The 22,459-nt window shown below is 43.9% G+C and overlaps 3 protein-coding genes across 4 annotated transcripts; 1 reads left to right on the plus strand and 2 right to left on the minus strand.

Moving 5' to 3' along the window:
• Positions 1–1,230: 1,230 nt before the first annotated feature.
• LOC139305007 (NXPE family member 3-like) lies at positions 1,231–9,025 on the plus strand. Its single transcript, XM_070928942.1, has 8 exons — positions 1,231–1,276; positions 1,398–1,558; positions 3,700–3,792; positions 4,648–5,094; positions 6,034–6,329; positions 7,053–7,123; positions 7,501–7,704; positions 7,788–9,025. The coding sequence occupies exons 2-8, from the start codon at positions 1,436–1,438 to the stop codon at positions 8,339–8,341; spliced, it is 1,788 nt and encodes a 595-aa protein (XP_070785043.1). The 5' UTR covers positions 1,231–1,276; positions 1,398–1,435; the 3' UTR covers positions 8,342–9,025.
• Positions 9,026–9,288: 263 nt separating this feature from the next.
• Positions 9,289–13,863, minus strand: LOC139305008 (angiopoietin-related protein 5-like). 2 transcript variants are annotated; one of them, XM_070928944.1, is made up of 7 exons: positions 13,463–13,863; positions 13,150–13,224; positions 12,975–12,996; positions 12,766–12,857; positions 12,369–12,486; positions 11,236–11,421; positions 9,289–10,016 (listed from the first exon to the last, which is right to left on the minus strand). In XM_070928944.1, the coding sequence occupies exons 2-7, from the start codon at positions 13,216–13,218 to the stop codon at positions 9,697–9,699; spliced, it is 807 nt and encodes a 268-aa protein (XP_070785045.1). In that variant the 5' UTR covers positions 13,219–13,224; positions 13,463–13,863; the 3' UTR covers positions 9,289–9,696. The 2 variants fall into 2 exon arrangements, with proteins under 2 accessions (XP_070785045.1, XP_070785044.1); XM_070928943.1 differs by having other exon boundaries at positions 12,975–13,002; positions 13,463–13,861.
• Positions 13,864–14,415: 552 nt separating this feature from the next.
• Positions 14,416–21,181, minus strand: LOC139305114 (NACHT, LRR and PYD domains-containing protein 12-like). The gene is made up of 11 exons (XM_070929056.1): positions 20,911–21,181; positions 20,783–20,806; positions 18,921–20,670; positions 18,584–18,757; positions 18,321–18,494; positions 18,026–18,196; positions 17,138–17,311; positions 16,810–16,980; positions 16,455–16,628; positions 15,913–15,959; positions 14,416–15,262 (listed from the first exon to the last, which is right to left on the minus strand). The coding sequence occupies exons 1-11, from the start codon at positions 21,179–21,181 to the stop codon at positions 14,670–14,672; spliced, it is 3,723 nt and encodes a 1,240-aa protein (XP_070785157.1). The 3' UTR covers positions 14,416–14,669.
• Positions 21,182–22,459: the final 1,278 nt, after the last annotated feature.

Raw genomic sequence — 22,459 nt, forward strand, 5'->3', positions numbered from 1 at the left:
TTCAGGAAAGAATTAACTTGGTCAATTGTTAGCACTACTACTGCAAAGTCTTTACAGACTGTGCTTCACGAGGAGACTTTGTTGCATTAAATGAATCAAAATCCTCAGCAAAGTGACTTAGGACAATTAAAATAGCAAGTAAAAGAACATGCCCTCTACATGTTTGCTCAAACTTCAGATGTTGATTTATGTAACAGCCCATAGCAAAGGAAAATTCAAGTAGAGATCTCCTTTACAACACATTTACGTCTCCTAGACAAAAATGAGCACTAGTTAAGACCATAAATGTAACGTAATGTAATCGTTCAATTATTTACAAATCAAATAATTCATATTAGTCGGGTTTTAATAAACCTTCTCTATCATACATAATCATAGGGGAATTTTGTCTGCTATCAGGACTCTGTGACCTCTGACCTCTCAACTGGCTCTTTTCTTATGCTGGTAGCTGGTGAACCTCCACAGTCCATTTGTTTTTATTGGCTCTCTTGCATGACATACCCTTTAAAGATGATTGTATATCCAAGCGCTTAATAGAAAAATGTGTATGAATTTCAACCAGATAACGCGAACTGCGAACGTTCTATTCTATTTCCTCACTTACGACATTACAAGTTGTAAACTCAGTGGTGGTGACGTTGAAGTCATGCGACCGTGGTGCAGTTAGTTAGCCTACCATTAGCTTTTTACTTCTGGCGATTGCACTTACGCTGCAGTGTGGAGTGACAGCTCACTGCCACAAATACAAAGACTCACCACTGACAGAGCACATCTGCCACCAGCATTGCTTCTCAGTCACAGAACCTGTTCCTTATTTAAAGTTCACACCCTTCTTTTATTTATGGAACTGACACTCACATCCACGCACTGATGTCAAACATAGATAACGGATAAACGGAGAACAGACAGAGGAAGGTGGGAGGGGTTCAGAAGAATAGGCATCAACCCACACCGCGCCCGCACCACCCACCAACGAGTTACCTGGAAGACGGTGAACAACCCAACAGATACACTGCGGGATCCCCCTAAGAGTTCATCACCGTGCTCTATCCAAACATCTCTGCTGAGGTAAGACACAAGATGTGCTGAATTTCATTTGCATATATTTAGATACATACAAAATCACCGGGCGTGTACTGAGAACATGTGCGGACCAGGTAGTCGATGTCACCACTGACATGTTTTCCATGTCACTGTCGCAGGAGATCGTTCCCACCTGCTTCAAGACAGCCGCCACTGTTCCTGGTCTGCAGGGACCGCCAACCTGGGTCTGCCTGTGAGTCGCGCTTTTGGGTGCTGTTTTTTTTCTGAGCTGTTACATTTCCCATTTGAGTGCAAGCGTCAAGTCAAGTCATATTCTTTGGCCTGACAAAAAGTGTCTTTATGTCTCAATCCAGTGCCAGAGCTGATCATAGGCGAAGACTGATCACCAATCATGAAAGTCAAAGCTTGTGTAAGAAAGGAAGTCAGCAGTTTCCTTTCAAAGTACGGCATCATCCTCCTCTTTCTGGCTGTGTTTGTCTTAATGTTTGTGCTACGCCACATGGAATTCCTGCAGGTGAGAACTTTAGTTGGCCAGGCCAGTAATGGGCCTGGGGGGGGCACTGGCCCACATTATATACACACTTCATTTACTGTTGAATGAGTACAACGGAACTGTTTAAATAAGTAGGAAGTCTTTGGAATGTATTTCTGCTCTGGTTCTGACACGCAGACCTCCCTGAGCTGCCTTCAGCCAGGTGATGTCACGTACACGTCACAACAACGGCTGGACAAAGAGCGTGGTGTTATCTGAAAACAAGCCCGGCCGCTTTCTCCCCGTCAGCCTTGTGCGGATTCACCTGTCGCAGCTCCAGGAGCTGCCGCGTCACCCGCGGTCCCTGAATGAACCTTGTGTGTGTGTGTGTGTGTGTGTGTGTGTGTGTGTGTGTAACACAGAACATTAATTACCATTAGATCCTGACCGACTCTGTCAGCGTGTCTGGAGATTTAAATCATCAATGCAGTTACGCTGCTGTGTGCGTAATTGCGCACAGCGTCTCTCAGTTGGGAGACGCACTCATCGTTTCTGCCGCGGAGGGATCGCAGTGTTTTAATAAAACTCGTGTTTTAATAAACTTAATAAACTCGCAGTGTTTTAATAAACACGTTAATAAACTTAATATTTAGTTAATAAAGTAAAATCCATTGCCAAATGTGTCTGTAGTACCCTGCACAGAATGGAATCAAGGTGCTTCTCATTGAAGTGAAACAGCAGGGGAACAACTCCAGTGGATTTGTTTCCCGAATTTCTTGCGCCCGCAGCTGTTTTGTGGGACATTCCGGTCAAAGGTGCTCTCACCTCTGCAGCTCTGCGTCGACGTAGAGGGAAACGTGCCGGTGCGCTCGTGCGTCTTCGCCGGCGAGGACAACGCACACCGCTGCCCGGAATATTTCTCTCTAACGTGCGCTCACTACTGGGGAATAAGATGGACGAGCTCCAGCTGCTGATGAGGAGAAACAAGGACTTGTATTCATCTGCTGTTCTGTGCTTCACGGAGACATGGCTGGGGGAAAGAACTCCCGACGCGGCGCTGCAGCTGGACGGATTCCAGCTTCTCCGAGCGGACCGCGACGCGCACCTCTCCGGCGAAACAAAGGGTGGAGGTATTTGTTTCTACATCAACAGCAGCTGGTGTTGAGTTCGCTTCATTCGTTCTGGTCGGTGTTTACGTTCCACCGGAGGCCAACGTGCAGGACGCACGGCGCGCACTCGCCGACCAGATACTGGAAACGGAGCGGACCAACCCGGACTCCTTAGTTACTGTCCTATGTGACTTTAACAAAGGTAACCTCAGACATGAACTCCCCAAATACAAACAGTTTATTAAATGCCCCACCAGGGAGGGGAACACTGTGGATCACTGTTACATCACAGTCTGTAACCCTTTTCACGCTGGGACACTCTGATTCGCGGACGATCAGCACCGGCTCCCCTCAAGGCTGCGTTCTTTCTCCTCTACTCTTCTCCCTGTACACCAACAGCTGCACCGCACCAGTCACCAGTCCGTCAAGCTCCTGAAGTTCGCGGACGACACCACCCTCATCGGACTCATGTCTGGTGAGGATGAGTCTGCCTACAGGTGGGAGATTGACCATCTGGTGAACAACAACCTGGAGCTTAACGCTTCAAAGACAGTGGAGATGGTTGTAGACTTCAGGAAGAGCGCGGGCCCCACCCGCCCCCCATCACCCTGTGTGACTCTCCAGTAGACACTGTTCCGTTTCCTGGGCTCCATCATCAGCCAGGACCTCCGGTGGGAGCCACAAAAACAGTTTCTTCCTCTCTTTTTACATGTTTGTTGTCAGCACCATCAGACCACGGCAAATTCCTCGTAGTGTATGTTACTTGGCAATAAACTGTTTCTGATTCTGATTCTGATTCTGAAGTGGTACCGTTCACTTGATGGAACAGAGTGTATTTATACAGATCGTATACAGACCTGAAGCTACAGTGGCTGAAAGCTGTCATGAAGGAGAAATCTGTTACATGAGCGATTTCTGTCTAAAAAAAAAAGTGGATTTTTAATAAATAGGGCACTTTTAATTTATAAACTCTCTTATCAGCTTCTTACTGTGACTAATTGGATCCTACATGACCACACTATTATGGTTTTGGTTATTTCACATTAGTTCAGTTTTTCTTTGTGCTCTTCTCAGTGGTTTGAGGTCAGTGGGATCCCGTTGGAACAACCTAAAGAAGACTCTGCATCCTCCACTGGGAGTAAAGATTCATTAGGGGAAGACAATGAGGTAAAAGTGCTTTAACAGGGAGTCCCTGATGATTTGTACATTTCGTGTGGTTCAATCCAATGTGTATGCATCAAAATTCAATGTATCTTTCAGCCATAAAAATCTCCCTCTGTCATGTCTAACCATTAGGTGTGAAACAGCCTTTATAGTGCTTCTGGGCCAAAGACATAAAATATCCCAAAACGTGAATTTTGGTGAACAAGGCTTTGAAACACAAAATATCTTTGAATTTGAATTTAACATTCAGGTTCAGGCCTTGTGCAAAGCAGATTCAGAATCCCACGGGTCAATGTTAAGAACAGAGTAAGGGCCACAGTGGAAGTTTTTTTCAACGCCCCATTTTGGGTTTTGGGGCAGGAAAAATCTTCTAGGCCCCTTTGCTTAATTTAGTTCAATTCAATTCAATTCAATTTTATTTATATAGCGCCAAATCACAACAAAGTCATCTCATGACACTTTACAAAATAGAGCAGGTCTAGACTCTTTATAATGTTATTACAGAGACCCAACAGTTCCCACCATGAGCAAGCACTTTGGCGACAGTGGCAAGGAAAAACGTCCTTTTAAGAGGCAGAAACCTCGAGCAGAACCGGACTCTAGGTGGGCGGTCATCTGCTTTGACCGGTTGGGTTTTAGGGAGAGAGAGAGAGAGAGAGAGAGAGAGAGAGAGACAGACAGAGACAGAGAGATAGACATAGAGACACAGATAGACAGACAGACAGACAGACAGATAGGTAGGCAAAGATGTATGGCAGCACTAACAGTAGAAATAGCTGTTAATTAGTTAGTTAATTTGCTTTTAGTAAATTTGTTTGATTCATCTCTGTCACCATCTCTCTCTCGACCCCCTGCCAGTTTCAGCATAAAGTGAACTCCACCACCATCGCCCCGACAGTTTCCACTGACCCTCACATGCATCACAGCTTCTGCACCTACCAGCCACTGTCCCCTGAGGACGCTCTGGAGGAACGTCTCCTGCTAGACTCCATTGCTTGGCCGGAAACTCCAGTTTTTCCAGCTCATCTTTCACTGAATCAGACCAGTGATCCTGCCCACAGCAACCTCACCATTCTCCCACCAGGGAGGGGTGGAGGACAGTGGCATGTTGGGGATCAGCTGGAGGTTTTGATCCAAATGTATGACTTCTTGGGCCGTCCCAAGAAGTCTGGGGGAGACGTCTTACTCGCCCGGCTGCACAACTTGAAGCTTGGTGCAGGTGTGGCTGGGCAAGTGGTGGATCATCTCAATGGCTCCTACTCTGCTGTATTCTCATTACTCTGGGAAGGAGGCGCGCAGGTTGAGGTGATGCTAAAAACTATCATGTTACATTTGATTGTGCTGTAAATGCTCTTATCTTCTGCGTCTGTTATATGTGCAAGACGCACAGCACGAATGCAGTTTGTAATGATTACGGTGGCAGATTTACTACTCGCAATTCTTAGTAATTTTAGAGACAATGGGACTCAACTGGGTCTCGTTTCTGGCCACCGTCTGTAGACTTTGTCAGCTGAAAACTGTCACTAGCAGATTGTTTCAGCTGTAGCTGGCTAGCTAAAAAGTTCAAGTTAGCTCTATGGAGGCAAAAGCTGCATGTCCCAGGCAAACAGGCAGCATCCTCACCAGGTGATGATGATGAAGAAACATCATTCTTCTATTGTAGTGTTAGTCCTCGTGTTAATAAGTATGATAGAAATATGCAAGATCGGAGCATTTCATCCTAACATAACCCTGATTGGCTGATGTGTATGGCGCACATAACTTTGTCTCAGCGTTTAACGTTGGCCTACTCTCTAATAGTGGCTCCCAGGAGGCTCCCGCACACTGGGGAAATTCTACACAGTAGATGTGCTAGTCGTGACTGGGACTTTTTTAAATCTTTACCTGTAAGCTGGTTAGCTGTTCATTCTAAGTGAACGAGTAGAGGAAAAAAAACCCTTGGAAAGGCTAAAAAAAGAGACCACCTGCCAAACACTTTAAATGCTGAGTGTCTTTCTAACTACAGCCCCATGCATACCACTTCATCATGTGAGAAATCCTAAGCTTGACAGACTTGCCATGCCTAGTTATGGTTGCTAAGCTTTGATTGGACAAACTGAAAATCAATCTGGTTTACGAAGACGTCAATTTTTATAAATGTGTCAAAGTCCCCAAGTTTCACTAGTGTTCCCGCTATTTGCCTTTATTGACATGACTGAACATGGCTGGACTCGACGTGAAAATTCTGGTTCTCTATCCAACCAGGTGAAGCTGGTCCACCCTAGTGCAGCTGTCACAGTGCTGCGCAGGCTGAACAGCGAAGAACCAGACAGGACTTACTTCAAGAGCCTCTTCCGCTCAGGTTCACTCTCTAAGAATACCATCTGTAACGTCTGCCTACGTCCAACCCAGCAGCCGCTGTGCAACTACACTGACCGCCGTACAGGTGAGCCTTGGTTCTGCTACAAGCCAAACAACCTGAGTTGTGATGCCAGGATCAACCACTGCAGACAAACGTTCAAACAAAACCTCAAGGCCAAGGAGGAGATGCTCTTTCAAAGGTGAGGGAGCAGCATGACTGGCATTATTTCATATGACTTCTAATATAGGCGAGAGTGTTACGTATGTATGCCCTTGTTGGGAAATTCCAGAAGTTCGTATCTCCTTCTACTATTTAAGATGCTGACAGTATAAGATAATACAAATCAAATCAGTTTGATTCACACTAGTTGACTTTAATTAAATGTATCCATTTAATTCTGTGGTCTTTTCAGACAAGCTGTAAACATTGACACCACCTAATAAAGTTGAGTGACATAAGCATTCATTTGGAGTTGTGTTAATGACCAACTGGCAAATGTAAGTCCAATATTCACTCTTCATTTGGTTAGTTTGGTCTCACTGAGGGAAATATCGGACTTACCTGCTTACTACGTTCACCAGTTGCTAACTTTGTCTGTCTGCTGTTTAGTGGTAGGTCAATCAGAGCTTTCTTTGATAAAAAAAAAAGAAAGAAAAACAGCTTCCTGCTGCGTCTAATGAAATATGTTGATGAGAGCGGTGACGCTCAACCGAAACAGTAATGTTGTGGGCCGTAAAACCAAAACAATGAGCTAAAAGGCGCTGCAAAGTCGAGTGATAATTATCTGTGGGTTCATCACTGCGAGCGACACATGACACTTAGTGACTGGTCCCGTTGTTTATATGAAAATATTCATTAGTGCAGCTAATGTTAATGTTGTAGTGTGCGTAAGTGATATTATATTATGTGTGCTTTTCTTCAGAGGTGTCAACATGAAAGTCTCCGTTCGAGCTTCAAGACCTGCCAATGTCACAGTGTTGCCAAAAAAGAAAGGTAAAGCATGATTTATATATAATAATTCAAAACTGAATGTGCTATAGACTTCGCACTTTCTTCTGGATAGCGTTCTCCTGTAGGGAAATGTATTCAGGCCTATTTGAGAAGAGCACTCGGAGCACGGAGTACTGTCCTAAAAGTTCATGAATGTGGCACCAGCTGTGTGTATTAATCTGCTGCTAAAACGGAACCTTTTTTAAAAACAAATGTATATACTGTGTGACACATTTCGAAAGGTTTATGTCTTCAGAAGTAAAGAACTGACTTGGAGTGACACAGACAGGTTAGGGAGAGACCTTGGTTTTGGTCTTTCCATGAGATTTGTTAACAATGAGAAAAAATGACTCCATCCTTATCCTTTAACTTCCTCTCAGGTCAACCAGAGGTGAAGAGCAGAAGTGTGAAGTCTGGAATCTCTGGCTATTACTACCAGGGTGTGTGGCGAGCACTAGGTGCCACCACAGTTCGCAACTTCAACTCCTCTGCCATGAGTCAGTGTCTGAAAGGCAAGATGGTCCACCTGTATGGAGACTCCACCATCAGGCAGTGGTTTGAACACCTCAAGTCAGCACTACCAGGTAGCTGATCCACAGGGATTTCTGACAACAGTTTGCTTTTGTTCATACTGCAGCTTAATCTCTTCCCTCTGTAATACTTTTAGACCTTCGGGAGTTTAACCTGCACAACAATAAGCAAGTTGGACCTTTCATGGCCTTGGACAACGCAAACAACATCTTGGTGACGTACCGCTGCCACGGCCCCCCTCTCAGTTTTACTATCGTCCCAATCAGCGAGCTGCGTTACATTGCCAATGAACTAGATGGCTTAATTGGAGGCACCAACACTGTCGTAGTTTTTGGTATCTGGGCTCACTTCGGCAGTTTCCCCATCGAGCTCTACATCCGGCGGCTGCAGAGCATCCGCAGGGCAGTGGTGCGGCTGCTGGACAGGGCTCCAGGCACACTGGTCGTCATCCGGACTGGGAACCCCAGAGCTATGGTTTTACCTGTGGCGCTAACCAACAGCGACTGGTACTCGCTGCAGCGTGACAAGGTGCTCAGAGCCATGTTCAAAGGACTGAATGTTCGTCTGGTGGACGCCTGGGAGATGAGCCTGGCCCACCACCTGCCGCACGACATCCACCCACCACGTCCCATTGTTAAGAATATGATTAACCTTCTCTTGTCCTACATATGCCCTCAAAAGGGCGGCTAGATGTGTGTTTGTTGTGGGGAGAGGAGTGGGGATTTGAGCACATACGCTGTGTTTCTACCAAGTGCTGCATTCTGATCTATTTTTAACCAGGGAATGTTGAGTGAGCACAATAGAAGTCAAAGTCAGGTTGGGGTTAGGTATTACAAATAAGCACCGTTGAATGATCACACTTAACACTTACAACTTTATGCTTTGTTTTTACACTTCAATTTAACACCAAATTACTTCGAATAGAATATTACCAGTAGACTGTACTTTAAAAGGAATAGTTTGACTTGGGGTTTTGGATTTTTATCTATTTATATGACTACTGCTCTTGAGTATTGTATTGTCTCTAATCTATTTATACACCGCTGGACACCTGAATTTCCCCAAGGGAATGAATAAAGTATCTATCTATGCAGATATTCAGTTGTTTAGAGTTAGATGAGAAGATTGATACCACTGTCATATTTGTCCGTTCAATATGGAGCTCAAGCCAGGAGACGGTTCTCTTAGCTTAGCACTAAGAATGGAAACAGAGGAAACAGCTAGCCTTGTTCTGTTGAAAGCAAACAAATTCCGCCTACCAGCACCTCTAAAGCTTGCTGATGAACACGCTACATCTTGTTTGTTTCAGTGCAAAAGCCAAAGTAAGCAGAGTGAAAAACGACAGTCTGTGATAATGCACTGGACTATTTCTTAGCTGGGCACAGTGACTTCCTGGAGTCAGATACATGTTATCCCACAGGTTGGGACGTCAGTCGATTGAGCATGAAACTGCAAGTGGATTTACTTTTTAGGAATTTATAATAACAGCCTTAATATTAAATAATACCTACCTTTACCTCAACAGCCACATATTTATGAAAATCTCCCTTAAAATGTATGAATGTGTTTTATGGCTCCAAAGCAAAAAAAAAACAAAGACCATTTTCATGATGGAACAATAACATATTTACATGATGTCAACTTTGGTATAAGGTTTATTGGAGTATTGATGCAACACTTTCAAAATACATGTAATTTAAACTACTGTTAAAACTACTGATACTGTTGTTGAATGACTTGAGTTGATGGAAAGTGGGGCCATGTAATGTCCTAGTTGTCCTTATTATGTAAAAGCAAACTGGAATAACCATATGAAAGGGAGATTGAGGATGAACTCACTGTGAAGTGTACTCACTGTTAATCACATAGTGTGTCAACAGGAATGAAAAAGATTAGACAAAACAAGGGATCTGCACACAAAACAATTTAATGAATATGTATTTTGTACTCAGGTGTATCATAGTGAAATAAATGCACTTCACTGCACTGGCACAGACCAAATGGAATACCAGTCTCGCCGTGCTACGAGAAAAGCCAGCATGAAGTTAAATGCGGGTTGGGTCCTTTAGCACAGACTTGATCATCATTCTGGTGGCCTTCAGGGAGTAAGGCGCACGAGTTTTCCAGGTTTGCCAGTGGAGGCCCGACGCCCAGCCGATGTGGTCACCAGCGGGATGCCAGTCACCATTCAAACTGGCAGAGCCACAGGTGCTGTACCACCAACCGCCGCCGTCTGAAAAGGAACATTCCCTTTGAGCAATGTCACCAAAGATGCATGGGGAGCAGCCGTCATTGTCGCGGTCGGTGGTGCTGAAGCCGTAGCCGTTCTGGTCAATGCCTGGATAGGCACCACGGATGGCGTCACCTTTGGACAAAGTTGGAAACCATTTAAGTTTAAATTTTTGCTGAACGGTGGCCACTGTGAGCACAATATTACTGGGGTTTGATTAAAGCAACAAGCCGCCCTTTAATGTGGGCCCCAGGATAAGTAGTTTCCAGGGTAACAGCAATAAACAATAACATCTCCATCATTGTCTTGTGATGACCTGCACTGAGCAGCTTTAATTTAGGTGTAGCCCTGTTAGAAATACGCATAAATAAAGAGTTGAATACATAAATAAATAAATAAATAGGGTTTGTTAAGAGAGTATGGTTAAAATACATATTTTTTAGTTTTGTCTAGAGAGGTGTATGAGTCAGAGAGGGCCGAGAGAGGGAGAGAGAGGACGGAGGGGGTCGAAAAAGTTTATCAGATTATCGGCTAGACGCTGTGTAGAGGACATGCTGTGAGGGTCCTTCCCACCCGGAGGTTGCTGTGCTGCAGCCCGGGACAGGCCGCTGCTAGCTGACCCGGCTCGACGTGGCCAGCCGCGGCAGTCTCGCCTGGACTGCTTCCCGACCTGGAAACAGGATACAACCGCCGCCAGGTAGCGCCCTGAGCTACCCGGGAACACCACCAGACCCCGTGGCCCTGCTCATGGACAGAGGCCCGTGGATCTCTGGAGGACCACAACACTCTAAAAGAGGTACCGCCCGGCTTTTTGTTGTTGTTGTTGTTGTTGTTGTTGTTTTTGTGTGCTCCAGTTTGGTCCCTGCGATCACAAGCATGGAATCAGGCCTGGTCTTTATTTTTGTGGTATAATTTTTGCCGCCTTAATGTAGATAGATTATTGTTTGGTCACTGATATAACTCAGGGGGAGGTGCAGGCAAGCCATTTCTTTTGTTTAAAACTAGGAATTATAAAAAAGGACAATCTACTGTGTAGTGTACACTCAAGGTTGAAGTTAATGTTCATTTTTATTTGATATTGCCGTACTATTAAAGTATGACATTTCTTCGGTTTCTGGGTGTGTTTATTATAACAGAGGTCAAAGGACTGTGGTGCTTGTGTATGTTGTTGTGTCAAAGGGTTGGTACGCTCTTATATCATGGAGGTATAGCGAGTGGCCCAGGATAGATAAGATTGGGTTAATCAGAGTTACCCTACCAAAGTTAATTGGGATAGAGATCTCAGGGTCCCCATCTACATATATGCAGGGTAGATGGGCTACTTGAAAGCAGCCGTTAGAAAAGCCTGCAGTACCTGCATTTCCCCTGTATTTCCCGACATGCAGTTTGAAAGCTGCTTTCCCACTGCCAAGTGTAAAGTCTCTGTACTCGGCGAAAGCAGTGCCACCGTCGTGGTCCCACAGGTCCACCCTCATGATCCACTTCTTGGTCCCGCTCTTGGTCAGAGAGAAAACCTTCTTCAGGCCGAGCCAATGGTCCTCTGCGGGAATCAGCGGAGCACAAGGGAAGGATTTTACATTATCCTGTCTTTGAACAGAAATAAACAAATCCCTTCTTCTGTATATGTAACCAGGGGCGCCCATATTTCAGTCTGCACCAAAGCTATGGAAACTTAACTTGGCCATATGACTTGAAGATATTATTTTAACATTGAAACACACTTTAATACTAGTCTCGCATAGCCAGACCTATCACCACACTTTGGAGAAAGGTCTGGCTCAACCCATCATCTGCTCTGGCTTGTTTGTTTTCCTTTAAACCAATCACAATCATCTTGGAAGGCGCTAAGCCCAGGATGCAGCGACGGTGCCGTTGCAAAGTAGTGTCAATATTTGCACATGGGGCAGTGAGCGCCGGCATTAAAATGGTTGTATCCGCGTAAAAGAAAATGCCACATAAAATAGTAAACAACATGTGTAGACTTTTATTGTTAAAAAAGACAAACATGACTTGATCATGGGTGTCATAGAGGTGAGGCCTACCTATACTTTAGTTCTGGAGGAGCTCACTGGACCCGTTAAACCCACAGACTTTGAAAACAGTAACAGTTGGCGGCAGGGGAGGAGAATGGTGACTGATATAGGCGCCAGACTTATACCAGCAGCCTGCATCCGGGGAACCAGACTACCTTAATACAGACGCAGTGTAATCTAATTTAGGTTTAGAGCTGGATTGTCTCGGCCTATGACTCTTCACTCCGAGAAAATGTGGCAATGTCAATAAGGAAAAATAATTTCTTTATTATAGCAACGCTTTACCTTAACAGCAAATTGAATCCCTCATCCTGTATGTTTGTTTGTTTGTGCCAAAGAGCTTTTTCTGGGATATCTATAGTCACTGTGGGTTTAGTAAGACGTGTCACAGTCAGCACAAAGTAGATTTTGCTACAAGTAGTGACACACAGCAGTTAACAAATACTTTACTTACGTGTCAGGTTACCAAAACCATTTTTATATGCTGCCCATTTCCTATTGAAGTAGACCGCTCCTCCACTGCGCCTCTGAAACACCGTCCAGCCTCCATCCGGCCGCATCTCACAGTGCACCTGAGCAGGTAGTCCAGCAAACGTATGTTAAGAAAACCAGCTGCCAGGCTTTTAACACACTGTGTGAAAGGACCTACTGTTTCAAAAATGTCCCAAACATTTGTGTCAAAAAATCTGCAATCGTCATCATAGTGTATGATAATGTAAACTGCATGTGTGCCGTGCATGAATGGAAAGTTTGACAGGCGTAGCAACAGTAACTGGGGGGGAGGGGGGGGGGGGGGTTAGTGAATTGTACATTACATGGTATGCAGGTTTATTTAGGATCTTTTATGATACCTTGAATGGGGTCTTGACTCCGGGAGGCTGGATTACATAAACCCCACTGGATGCTTGTGGCGAGAGAGCCTTTATCTGTGTGCAGTCTGTTCCTGAGGTTAGCATGACAAGAGAAAAACAAGAGGAGGGTGAAAAATCTGAATGCATGGCACCTTGTACCCTCCATAATTTAGTTAGTTTACTGTAAGCAGTAATAAAATTCACCGTACCTTGAGAAGAAACTGCTTTCCGCTGTTTCTAGCAATACCACAGAAACAGTTTTAAAGTGAGACTTGGTCTACTGAAAATGTGCAACTTAAAAATACAAACATGTTCTTGTCTGAAAGAGAGGGGGAAGGCCGAGGAGAGAGGAGGAGGAGAGGTTTATGTCTTTTTGGTTTTTACCTCAGCCTGTTCTGTGCAGCTCAAAAGAAATGCCAAGATAAGCCCGCAACATCCAACCAGACTCCTCATTCTGACCTGATTTGCAGAGTTTAAAAGTGACATGTGAGCCTTAATAGGTAATATAAACATCTTTTACTCGACGCTAAACAGGAACAACAGGTTCAATGAATGTCAAATGAAAACCTCAGTACAGTGCAGTTCACAGCTCAACTCTCGCAAAGAGGCAAACAGACTTACAAATGAGAGAAACCAGACATTTCAGCCTTCATTCACTTTCACAAGACTAAAGTCATTTCTTTCTCCAAACACTTACCTGCGTGTTGGATGAACCTTGTACCCCAGCTCAAATTCCACGACAGAAGCTGCACCTTTTCTGTCTGACTAAACTATTCACCTCTGTTCGTGTTTACAGTGCTGTCACTTCCTGTCAGGCAGACTGAGCGAACTCTGAACAACAGACCCCGTCATCCACAGTGACTTCCTTATTCCTCTTAAGCAACTTTAGCCCTTTTTACAAAGTACGTCACAACTGTGACATTTTAACACTGCTGCAGTAAAACATGCCCAGCAGTGTTTACAGGCTTGTTTTTCTTGTCTTTTCCCGCCTGGCCTGTTAAAGCAAACAACATTCCAAGGCTGACTCAAACAAGAAATACAAGATATAGTTGAAGCCTGATACAGTGCCACTTCAGATCACAATATTGTGTATGCTAATTACAAGAATTGACTTTAAAAATAAAAGCTCCTTTGAATTGTTTTGCCATGAATCTTTGAACAGACATTTATGGTCCCCAGAGGATGAATTCTACTGGTTTTGTTGACTCCCCTGACTCTTACTCTTACGTCATCAAGAGGTTGACGTTTTTGTGAAATGTCTCGACTGTTGCCATGAAATTTGGTACAGATTTTTATGGTTTCCACAGGAGGAATCCTAGTGACTTTCATGATCCCCTACCTTTTCATATAGATTGGACTGGCACCAAATTGTTTACATATATTCATGGTTTGCAGATGATGTACCCTAATGGCTTTGATGATCCCCTAACTTTTCCTCGAGTGCCACCATTAAGTTGACATTTGTGGTTTTGAGTGAAATATTTCAACAACTATTGGAGGGATTGCCTTGAAATTTGATCCAGACATTTGTGTCCCAGATCAGCCTCAGCTATACCATGTGTTTAGTCCTAATTAGCAAATGTTAAGCATGGTAGCCTGCTAGGCTAAGATCGGGAACATGGTATCATAAAAGTTCACAGTTGGCTGTTTAAGAGAAACCTCTTTAATAAAAAATGCTATTGAATTCACATTATGTTCATGTCATCATATTAATTGTCTTTCAGGTCCGATTGTGACAACAAGTTTAAAATCCATAAATTAGACAGCTTGAGTGAAAATTCTGACTTCTCTTTTTTTCCTATAAACCACATATCGTTCTCCTGCATTGCTGCCACCCTCTGAGACCTGAGAAATACCATATCCTTAAATTGAAATTGAAATTATTTTCCCAAACGGACCTGCACTCAAAATTCCTCAATCCTTTCTGCACTAGCCGACCGAGAAATTAGTTCTTGCAAACCCTCCCCTGTGCAAATAGTGACAGAGCAGTCATCCTCCTCCATCCCAAACCCGGGGTAGAGGGGCTCAGTGAAGGTGCTATAGAACGTGTGAAGGTGGCTGTGGGTCCCAGAGGAGACGCTGTAGAAAGACAGGGTGCCACCCGGCCAGTCCAGATACACTCCGACCCTGTGGGAGCGAGACGGAGGTGCTGGTATTTCCACAGGCTGGTGGTCGTGCTGAGCGCTGTAGTGATCCTCAGAGCAGTACAGACTCCAGGACTGGTCTGTGTAGCCAAACCCACAGAGATGAGCACTCGCCCTCCGACGGATCCCCCTCATCGCCACGGCGATGTCCACCCACCGTCCTTGCCACTCCACCTCCCAGTAGTGGCGTTGGGTGAGGCCTTGGCGACACAGCACCTGGGAGACACTCTCGAACCTGTCGGGGTGATTTTGGTACTGCTGTCTCTCCCTGACCCATGTCACCTGCTTTCCATTGTTGTACAGAAAGAGAGACTCTGCAGCTGTGTTTGTGTCCAACGTCAGCATACATGCAGCTGTACAAAACACAAATATGACTATTTCAGTATTATTTTTAAACATTATTTTTATTTCATAACAATGATGAGGTCCAAGGCCATATTAACCCAGTAGGGGGAGGGCAAAAATGCTCATTGAGCATTTGTCTTCCCACTCTCATGGTGTGTGCGATAAACAAATGTTTTTTGGAGTGAAATGCACCATGTAAGCACAATATAAACTGAAATAATTAAGGCCATTAAAACTATAATTTAATGTGCTTTGGTGGTGCATACAATATTAACAAACAAATTTGTTAAACAAGTATTTCTGATTCTGATTCTGATTTGCAATTAATTAAATTCAAAATTGCCACACGGATGTCCCAGAGCTTTTGGGACAAGATTGACCTCTGCCTAATCCAAACAAATAGACACAGACAGACAGAAGGAAAGAATGAAAGAAAGAAGGAGCTCTGGAAAGTGGTAGCCATCTACCAATAAGACAGACAGAAAGAAACTAGATCCGAATTATTTTTTATATAAAGTTATGCCACTGCAGGTACAGATCCTGATCCTTGACCTGCTGCTGCCAACAGCTACGAGGCTTTTGTGTATCTTCATCTGCCCTCATTACAGATAATTGCTGTTTGGTTACATTAAAAGAAAATAGAAAATACAGCACTTACAGTTTTTCAGTGTTGATTTCAAGAAGCACTCTGCATTATGGTCCACACTGCAGACAGAAGGATAGATATACAAATCATTAATAGACACAGTTTTACAATACTTTACATCTGGGTTTTGTAACCCAATCATACATGTAATATATATCTTGCATGTATGAAAGTCTTTATTGTATGTGCTGTAGAGCATGTGAACATGTTGCATTTTGCTTCCTCTGTATATTGTGCAATTTATCGTGTGCACAGCAAATGCGCTTCTGCTCTGAAACAAAACTTGCCAGATAACTGTGTGGCAATAAACACCACTGTAAAGGGAACTTGATCATTAAATGAAACTTTAAACCACAAGACATGTTGCATATTCAAAGAATACCCATCTTAACAAGTCATGTGGTGTTTATTTTTAGGAATTTTCTTGAATCTCTTTTCTTAGTATTTTTGGTCAATTGCATTGTTGATACTAGAAAACAGATGGTACCAGGAGAGATTTAAACCCGGAATCCCCAAAGACACGAAATGATTAGCAGTGGATTGGATTGCTTAACCTGATTTTTTCCAGTTTACAGAGTGGGTCGTTCCAATGAACAGAGATCAGCTTCACTCCAGAGTCCTGCAGGTAGTTGTAGCTGAGGTCCAGCTGCCTCAGGTGAGAAGGGTTGGAGCTCAGCGCTGAAGCCAAATAAGTGCAGCCTTTCTCAGTGACTCCACAGAACGACAGCCTGTGTGGAGGCAGCGTTTTCACATTTCATCCAAAAACACCCTTGTTATTTACCTTACATTTCTAGGTGTTATTTGTGTCTTAATTGTGCAGAAATTCTTTTTTATTTTCATATGATTATAGTATTACTTACTTGGCTCGAAAGTAAAGATTATGTTACTTTGAATGTAAAGCCAGCTTACCTTAATGTCTCCAGTTTACAGCCTGGACTCGCCAGTCCAGCAGAGAGCAGCTTCACTTCTGAGTCCTGCAGGTCGTTCCCACTCAGATCAAGCTCCTTCAGGTGAGGGGTGTCAGAGCTGAGGACTGAGGCCAAATCAGCACAGCATTTCTGGAGATTGCACTCATTTAACCTGCAGGAGATGACATGTTTTGTTCCAATGGGTTATATGCTATATTAAGAGGTGGTACCCAGTAAAGTTTAAAATGATCTGATCGGAGTTGAACTGATGTCATGGCCTTTTACTTTAAAAACAAATTGGTCTGCCCTCTGAACTTGCTTGGCCTGACCTTAATGTCTCCAGTTTACAGGTTGGACTTCCCAGTCCAGCACACAGCTGCCGTATGTCTGGACCCTGCAGGTTGTTTCCACTCAGGCCCAGCTCTCTGAGGTGAGCAGAGTCGGAGCTGAGAGCTGAGCCAATGGGATTGCAGCATTTCTGTGTAAGGCCACACCAGCTGAGCCTGATAGGTGAAAGAAAATTTCAAATGAAGGTACAGCACACTACATGTCACATAGTGATGATGAATACATGATCACTCCACAATCATTACGGCTGCACATCAGTGGTAAGAAATTGTGTTGAAATTGTTAGTCACTGAATCTACATGAATTGATTTTTTGACCACAACACTGACATGGCAAACATGTTTGCGGTTGCCTATTTACCCATTAGCTTCGAACTGCAGAGTTGGGTTCTTTGTGGATTTGTCATTAACATAAAAATATAAATTAGTACAGCTTTAAAGCTGCATTAATCAATATTCTTTATATTTATTACATCAAATGACTAAGTGTAATATGAAAGGGTTTGCTCGTAGTGACATAATTATAACCATATTCACAGCTCTACATAGCTTTTAGCATCTTTTGGCAGATTATTTTGGTTTCACGATCGGCACATTTATTGTATGGTTCAGTCTTTCCGCTATCATTATTTATGTTTGCCGCAGCAGTTAGCTGTTTTTATGTAAACAAGCTCTAACCCATCGCACTTTACCAGCCCAGCACCGAATAAGCAACATAAATTTAGCAACAAGCTGCAGAATAAAGTCATTTGGCAAGCTAAAGACAAGGTTAGGATAGGATAGTTGATGGAGACAAAACAGAGCTGAAAGGTAACAGTGAAGCTAGGACAACCACAGTCACAATCTTCACTTCAGAGGACTGCACTGAACCTTAGTGTTTCCAATCTACAGTGTGGATTCCTCAGTCCAGCAGTAAGCAGAGATACACCAGAATCCTTCAGGCTGTTGTTGCTCAGGTCAAGAGTTTTCAGGTGAGTGCCTGAACTCAAAACTGCAGCCAAATCTGCACAGCAATTCTCTTTCAGCTTGCACCGATTCAACCTGCAAAAGAGTATTCACCAAAACAACAGGATTTCTTTTTTTCTTAAAAATATTAATTGATATAATATTAATTCAAGTACACGCAAGTGATTCGATTAGTTTGTCAGCAAGAAGAAGGTCTAACCTCACTGTTTCTAGTTTGCAGTGGTGGCTGCGCAGTCCCACACACAGAGCCTTCACTCCTGCTTCCTGGAAGTCATTAGCACTCAGGTCCAGTTCTCTGAGTTGGGTAGACTCTGTGCTGAGAGCAACAGCCAGTATTTCACAGCAGTCTCCTTCCAGTTTACACTTATGTAATCTAAAAAAAAAAGGGGGGAAATGGAAAGCTTTTAATATTCTGAACTGCAGTTTTTGGTTTCTAAAAGATTGCCAACAATTGTTACAGACCTTAAATTCTTCAGTTTACAATATGGACTCCCTAATCCAACAGAAAGCAGCTTCACCCCTGAATCCTTCAGGTTGTTGTCACTCAGGTCCAGCTCTGTCAGGTGAGAGGAGGACGAGCACAGCGCAGAGGCCAAAACTTCACAGCAGATGTCAGTGAGGTTGCAGCGATTCAGCCTAGAAAAAACGATACATAAACAAGAAATTTCTATTTGTTAAATCGTTTTTTCACTGTGGGGTGAGAAAGTGCTCAGGCCAAGGTCCAAGAATAGCCGCAGTATTACACAGAAATTAGTTTGTGGCTTAGAGAGCAACTAAAACCAACAATGGGTAAACTCACAGAGCACGTGTGGAGGAAGTAGTGACAGTCAGCAGCTTCACTACCCCTTCGTCTGATCTTATGTACTTCTTCAAGTCAAACTCCTCTGTTGACTCTGATGTCATCAGTTCAAAAGTGAGAGCGGACCACTGGACTGGGGACAGTTTTTTGGCTGCAAGCCTACCAGAACTCACAAAGCTCTGGATCTCCTGCACCAAAGACTCCTCTTTGAGCTCACTCAGGCAGTGGAACAGGCTGAGCTTGGCCTCTGGTTCCTCTTTGATCTTCTCCTTGATAAACTGGATGGTTCTTGCCACATCCTCCTCTCCTTCTGCTTCTAAATACAGTACTCTACCCAGGAGCTCCTGGTTTGACTTCAGCGACAGTCCCAGAAGAAAGCGAAGGAAGAGGTCCCAGTGGCCGTCTGGACTCTCCAAGGCTTTTTCAATGACAGTCTTGTGAAAACTGAACACAGACTTGGGGAGCCATCTTGTAGACATCCTTTTCAGGTATCCAAGAAAAACATTTTCCTTTCTTTGCATGTAGGAGTGATGGGCATAGACAGCTGCCAAAAACTCCTGGATGGTTAAATGCACAAAACTAAACACTTCTTTCCGCCTTCTGCCCTCCATCACAAAGATCTCTGTGCAAACTCCTGAGTAGATGGTAGCCTCTTTGACATCCATGCCGCACTCTTTCAAGTCAGCCTCGTAGAAGATCAGTTTGCCTTTCTCCAGTTGACGGAATGCCAGCTCTGCTAGCTTCAAAACAACATTGTTACTTTCCATTGGGTAGTGCCCTTCTATCATCCGGTCTGTCTGACAGAGAAGGAGATACGCATACATCTCAGTCAGGGTGTTGGGTATGCCTCCTGTCATATTGTCACGCAACATTTTCTTCATTACAGTGACTGTAATCCAGCAGAAAACTGGTATCTGACACATAATGTAGAGGCTTCTTGATGACCTCACATGGTTGATGATCCTGATGGCTAGGTTATCGTCACGCAAACGCCTCTTAAAGTATTCCTCCCTCTGTTCATTAGCGAAGCCCTTCACCTCCGTCCACTGGTGGATGTGCTTTCGAGGGACCCGGCTAGCTGCGGCAGGTCTGGATGTGATCCATATGAGAGCCTTGCCGAGGAGATCTCCCGTGATGAGGTTGGTGATCAGCACATCTAGCGAGGCCGGCTCCGTCTCATCTCTCAAGACCTTGTTCTGCTTGAAGTTCAAGGGGAGGAGAGTCTCGTCCAGGCCATCAAAGATGAAGAGGACTTTGCATTCTGTTCCCAGCGTCTCAAGAGGTTTCATCTCAGGAAAGAACTGATGGAGCAGCTGCATCAGACTGTAGTCCCTCTCCCCTATGTTGGGATTCAGCTCACGGAATGGAAGCGGAAAGAGGAAGGTGATGTCCTGGTTTTCCTCTCCATCTGCCCAGCTCAGGATAAACTTCTGTGCACAGACAGTCTTACCCACTCCGGGTATACCCTGTGTAAGCACAGTTCTGATTCGCTTCTCCTGGTTGAGCTTGGGTTTGAAAATGTCACCAGCTTTAATTGAAGTTTCTTCTGTCGTCACTTGGTTGGACCGCTGCTGTCTGACCTCATGTTCCTCGCTGAAACCGCCCCAGGCTCCTTCGATCACATGCAGCTCGGTGTAGATTTTGTTCAGGTAAACAGTGTCTCCTTCATCTGCATTCCCTTCATAAATGTTTTGGTACTTTTCCCTCAGGGTGGATCTCAATTTTTCTCTGATGGCATGGTGGTCGATTTCTGTTCAAAGAATAAATAAAACAGTTCAACCTTTAATCTTGTGTCTGTACATGGATATACGAGTTTGAACTTGATATCATGACTCTATGTGTGGGTGTTTTTATCTTCTTACCTTTGCCTACTTGATTGCTTGGCACTGATAAAGAAACAAAGAGAAGAGATAGCTGTTACGTGGCCAAGCTATTTTTCATTACAAACCAACTAAACAGTAAAATGTTGTACTTGTTAAACATGTTTTACCTTCATTGTACTTCTTCTCTAGTGTTTCAGCCCACAGTCTGAGTTTCATCCTCATCAGTACATCCACTGTGACCGTAACAGCATCGTCGTAGCCATAAGTCTGCACCAAAAGATCCACAGTGCCCGGCCTGTCCACCCCATCGACCCGAGACCTGTGAATATGAGGGAATCCTTTGAGAACATTACTATAAAGGAACCACTGGAAAGTCCTCAGCTCTTTATCAACCAGCTCCTCCAAAGTGGCCAAGAGCAGCTCAGGGACAAAAGCCATATCTGTTTTCCGAGTTGGTCATGTGATCAACCAGCCCTGTTGTTCTGTGTCCATCCTCTTGCGAAAGCAAGGTTCAAATGTAGCAACAGTTTCGGTTTTGAGCTGATGTAGGCTGGTGTAGCTGTCGTCATCTCACTCTGCTGATCTCACTGAAGATCTACAGCCATGTAATCAGCATAGAGAGCACAGTCACTGCAGATGAATACATTGAATGCATTGTTCCTACCCTTCTTATCAGCTTTCCAAAAGAGTGCGTTTGTTTACAAGCCATACATGGTGAAACAAGTTGAGCCAGTCCAGGGAAGTGGGTGATGGGCTAGTATGGGGTCCGCTCATGAAAATCATAATAGCGAAGGAAAAGAACTGTTAAGTTTAGATAAGACACTGGGAAGTTTATTACACAACATTATTACTTTCCCTCTGTGTCATCCACAGTAAAGTTTTGGTTTTGGTGACCAGATAAACCAAAATAGAACATGCATGTCCTCCCATCATGAGATGATCGACACTGTGGCAGGCTATTGCTGGTGCAGCTCAGTGCTTACTGTCAACAGTGCAAAGTGTGGTGGTTTCATAGATAAGAATAAGAACCATGTAAGAAAGGCAGCTAACTAGCACTGTGGTCACCATAATAGCAGCCAATAAAACATGTCTATGAAAGACATAAATGCTCAATGCCACACTGGTTATTTTAATTCAAATAATCTGTTCTATCCGCTCTGTGTTCTTATGTCAACTCGGGTACCATCGCAGTAATTGACATAATTCTTTAAACTTCAAGATGAAAATGCACTAGTAACTCTTGGATAAAACAATCTCCCTCATTGCGTCCTTAACGGAGTCGTGTACATTATTACAATGGATGAAAGGTTTTTAAAAATCATCAGTACAGTAAAACACTGTACATTGTTATCGGTGAATTAATTGTTCTTACATCAAAGCATTTCTCTATAACAGGGATCAGTGATTAGGTTCAGCCACGGGCCAGTTTTTTTCCCCAAAACAGTTCACTCCAAAACTACTCATATGCTTCATCAGCACTGTCTGAGTGTGGTTTGATCCGATTTGATTGACAGTGGCCTGGCTAAACAACCCCAAAGCTATCATTTTGATTCAAATGTTGCACCGAAATTTGCCTTATTTGCCTTAGTGTAACTCGGCCTTGGCCTCTTCAACCCAATGAGAAGAGCACAAACGAACACACATATCCAAATATCCTCATGTAATATAAGACAAATACTCTTCCAATTTTGGCAGAAATGTTGTTTTCATGTAGGA

The sequence above is a fragment of the Enoplosus armatus genome, chromosome 22, assembly GCF_043641665.1.
Source record: "Enoplosus armatus isolate fEnoArm2 chromosome 22, fEnoArm2.hap1, whole genome shotgun sequence".
In the NCBI taxonomy this organism is placed as follows: Eukaryota; Metazoa; Chordata; class Actinopteri; order Centrarchiformes; family Enoplosidae; genus Enoplosus; species Enoplosus armatus.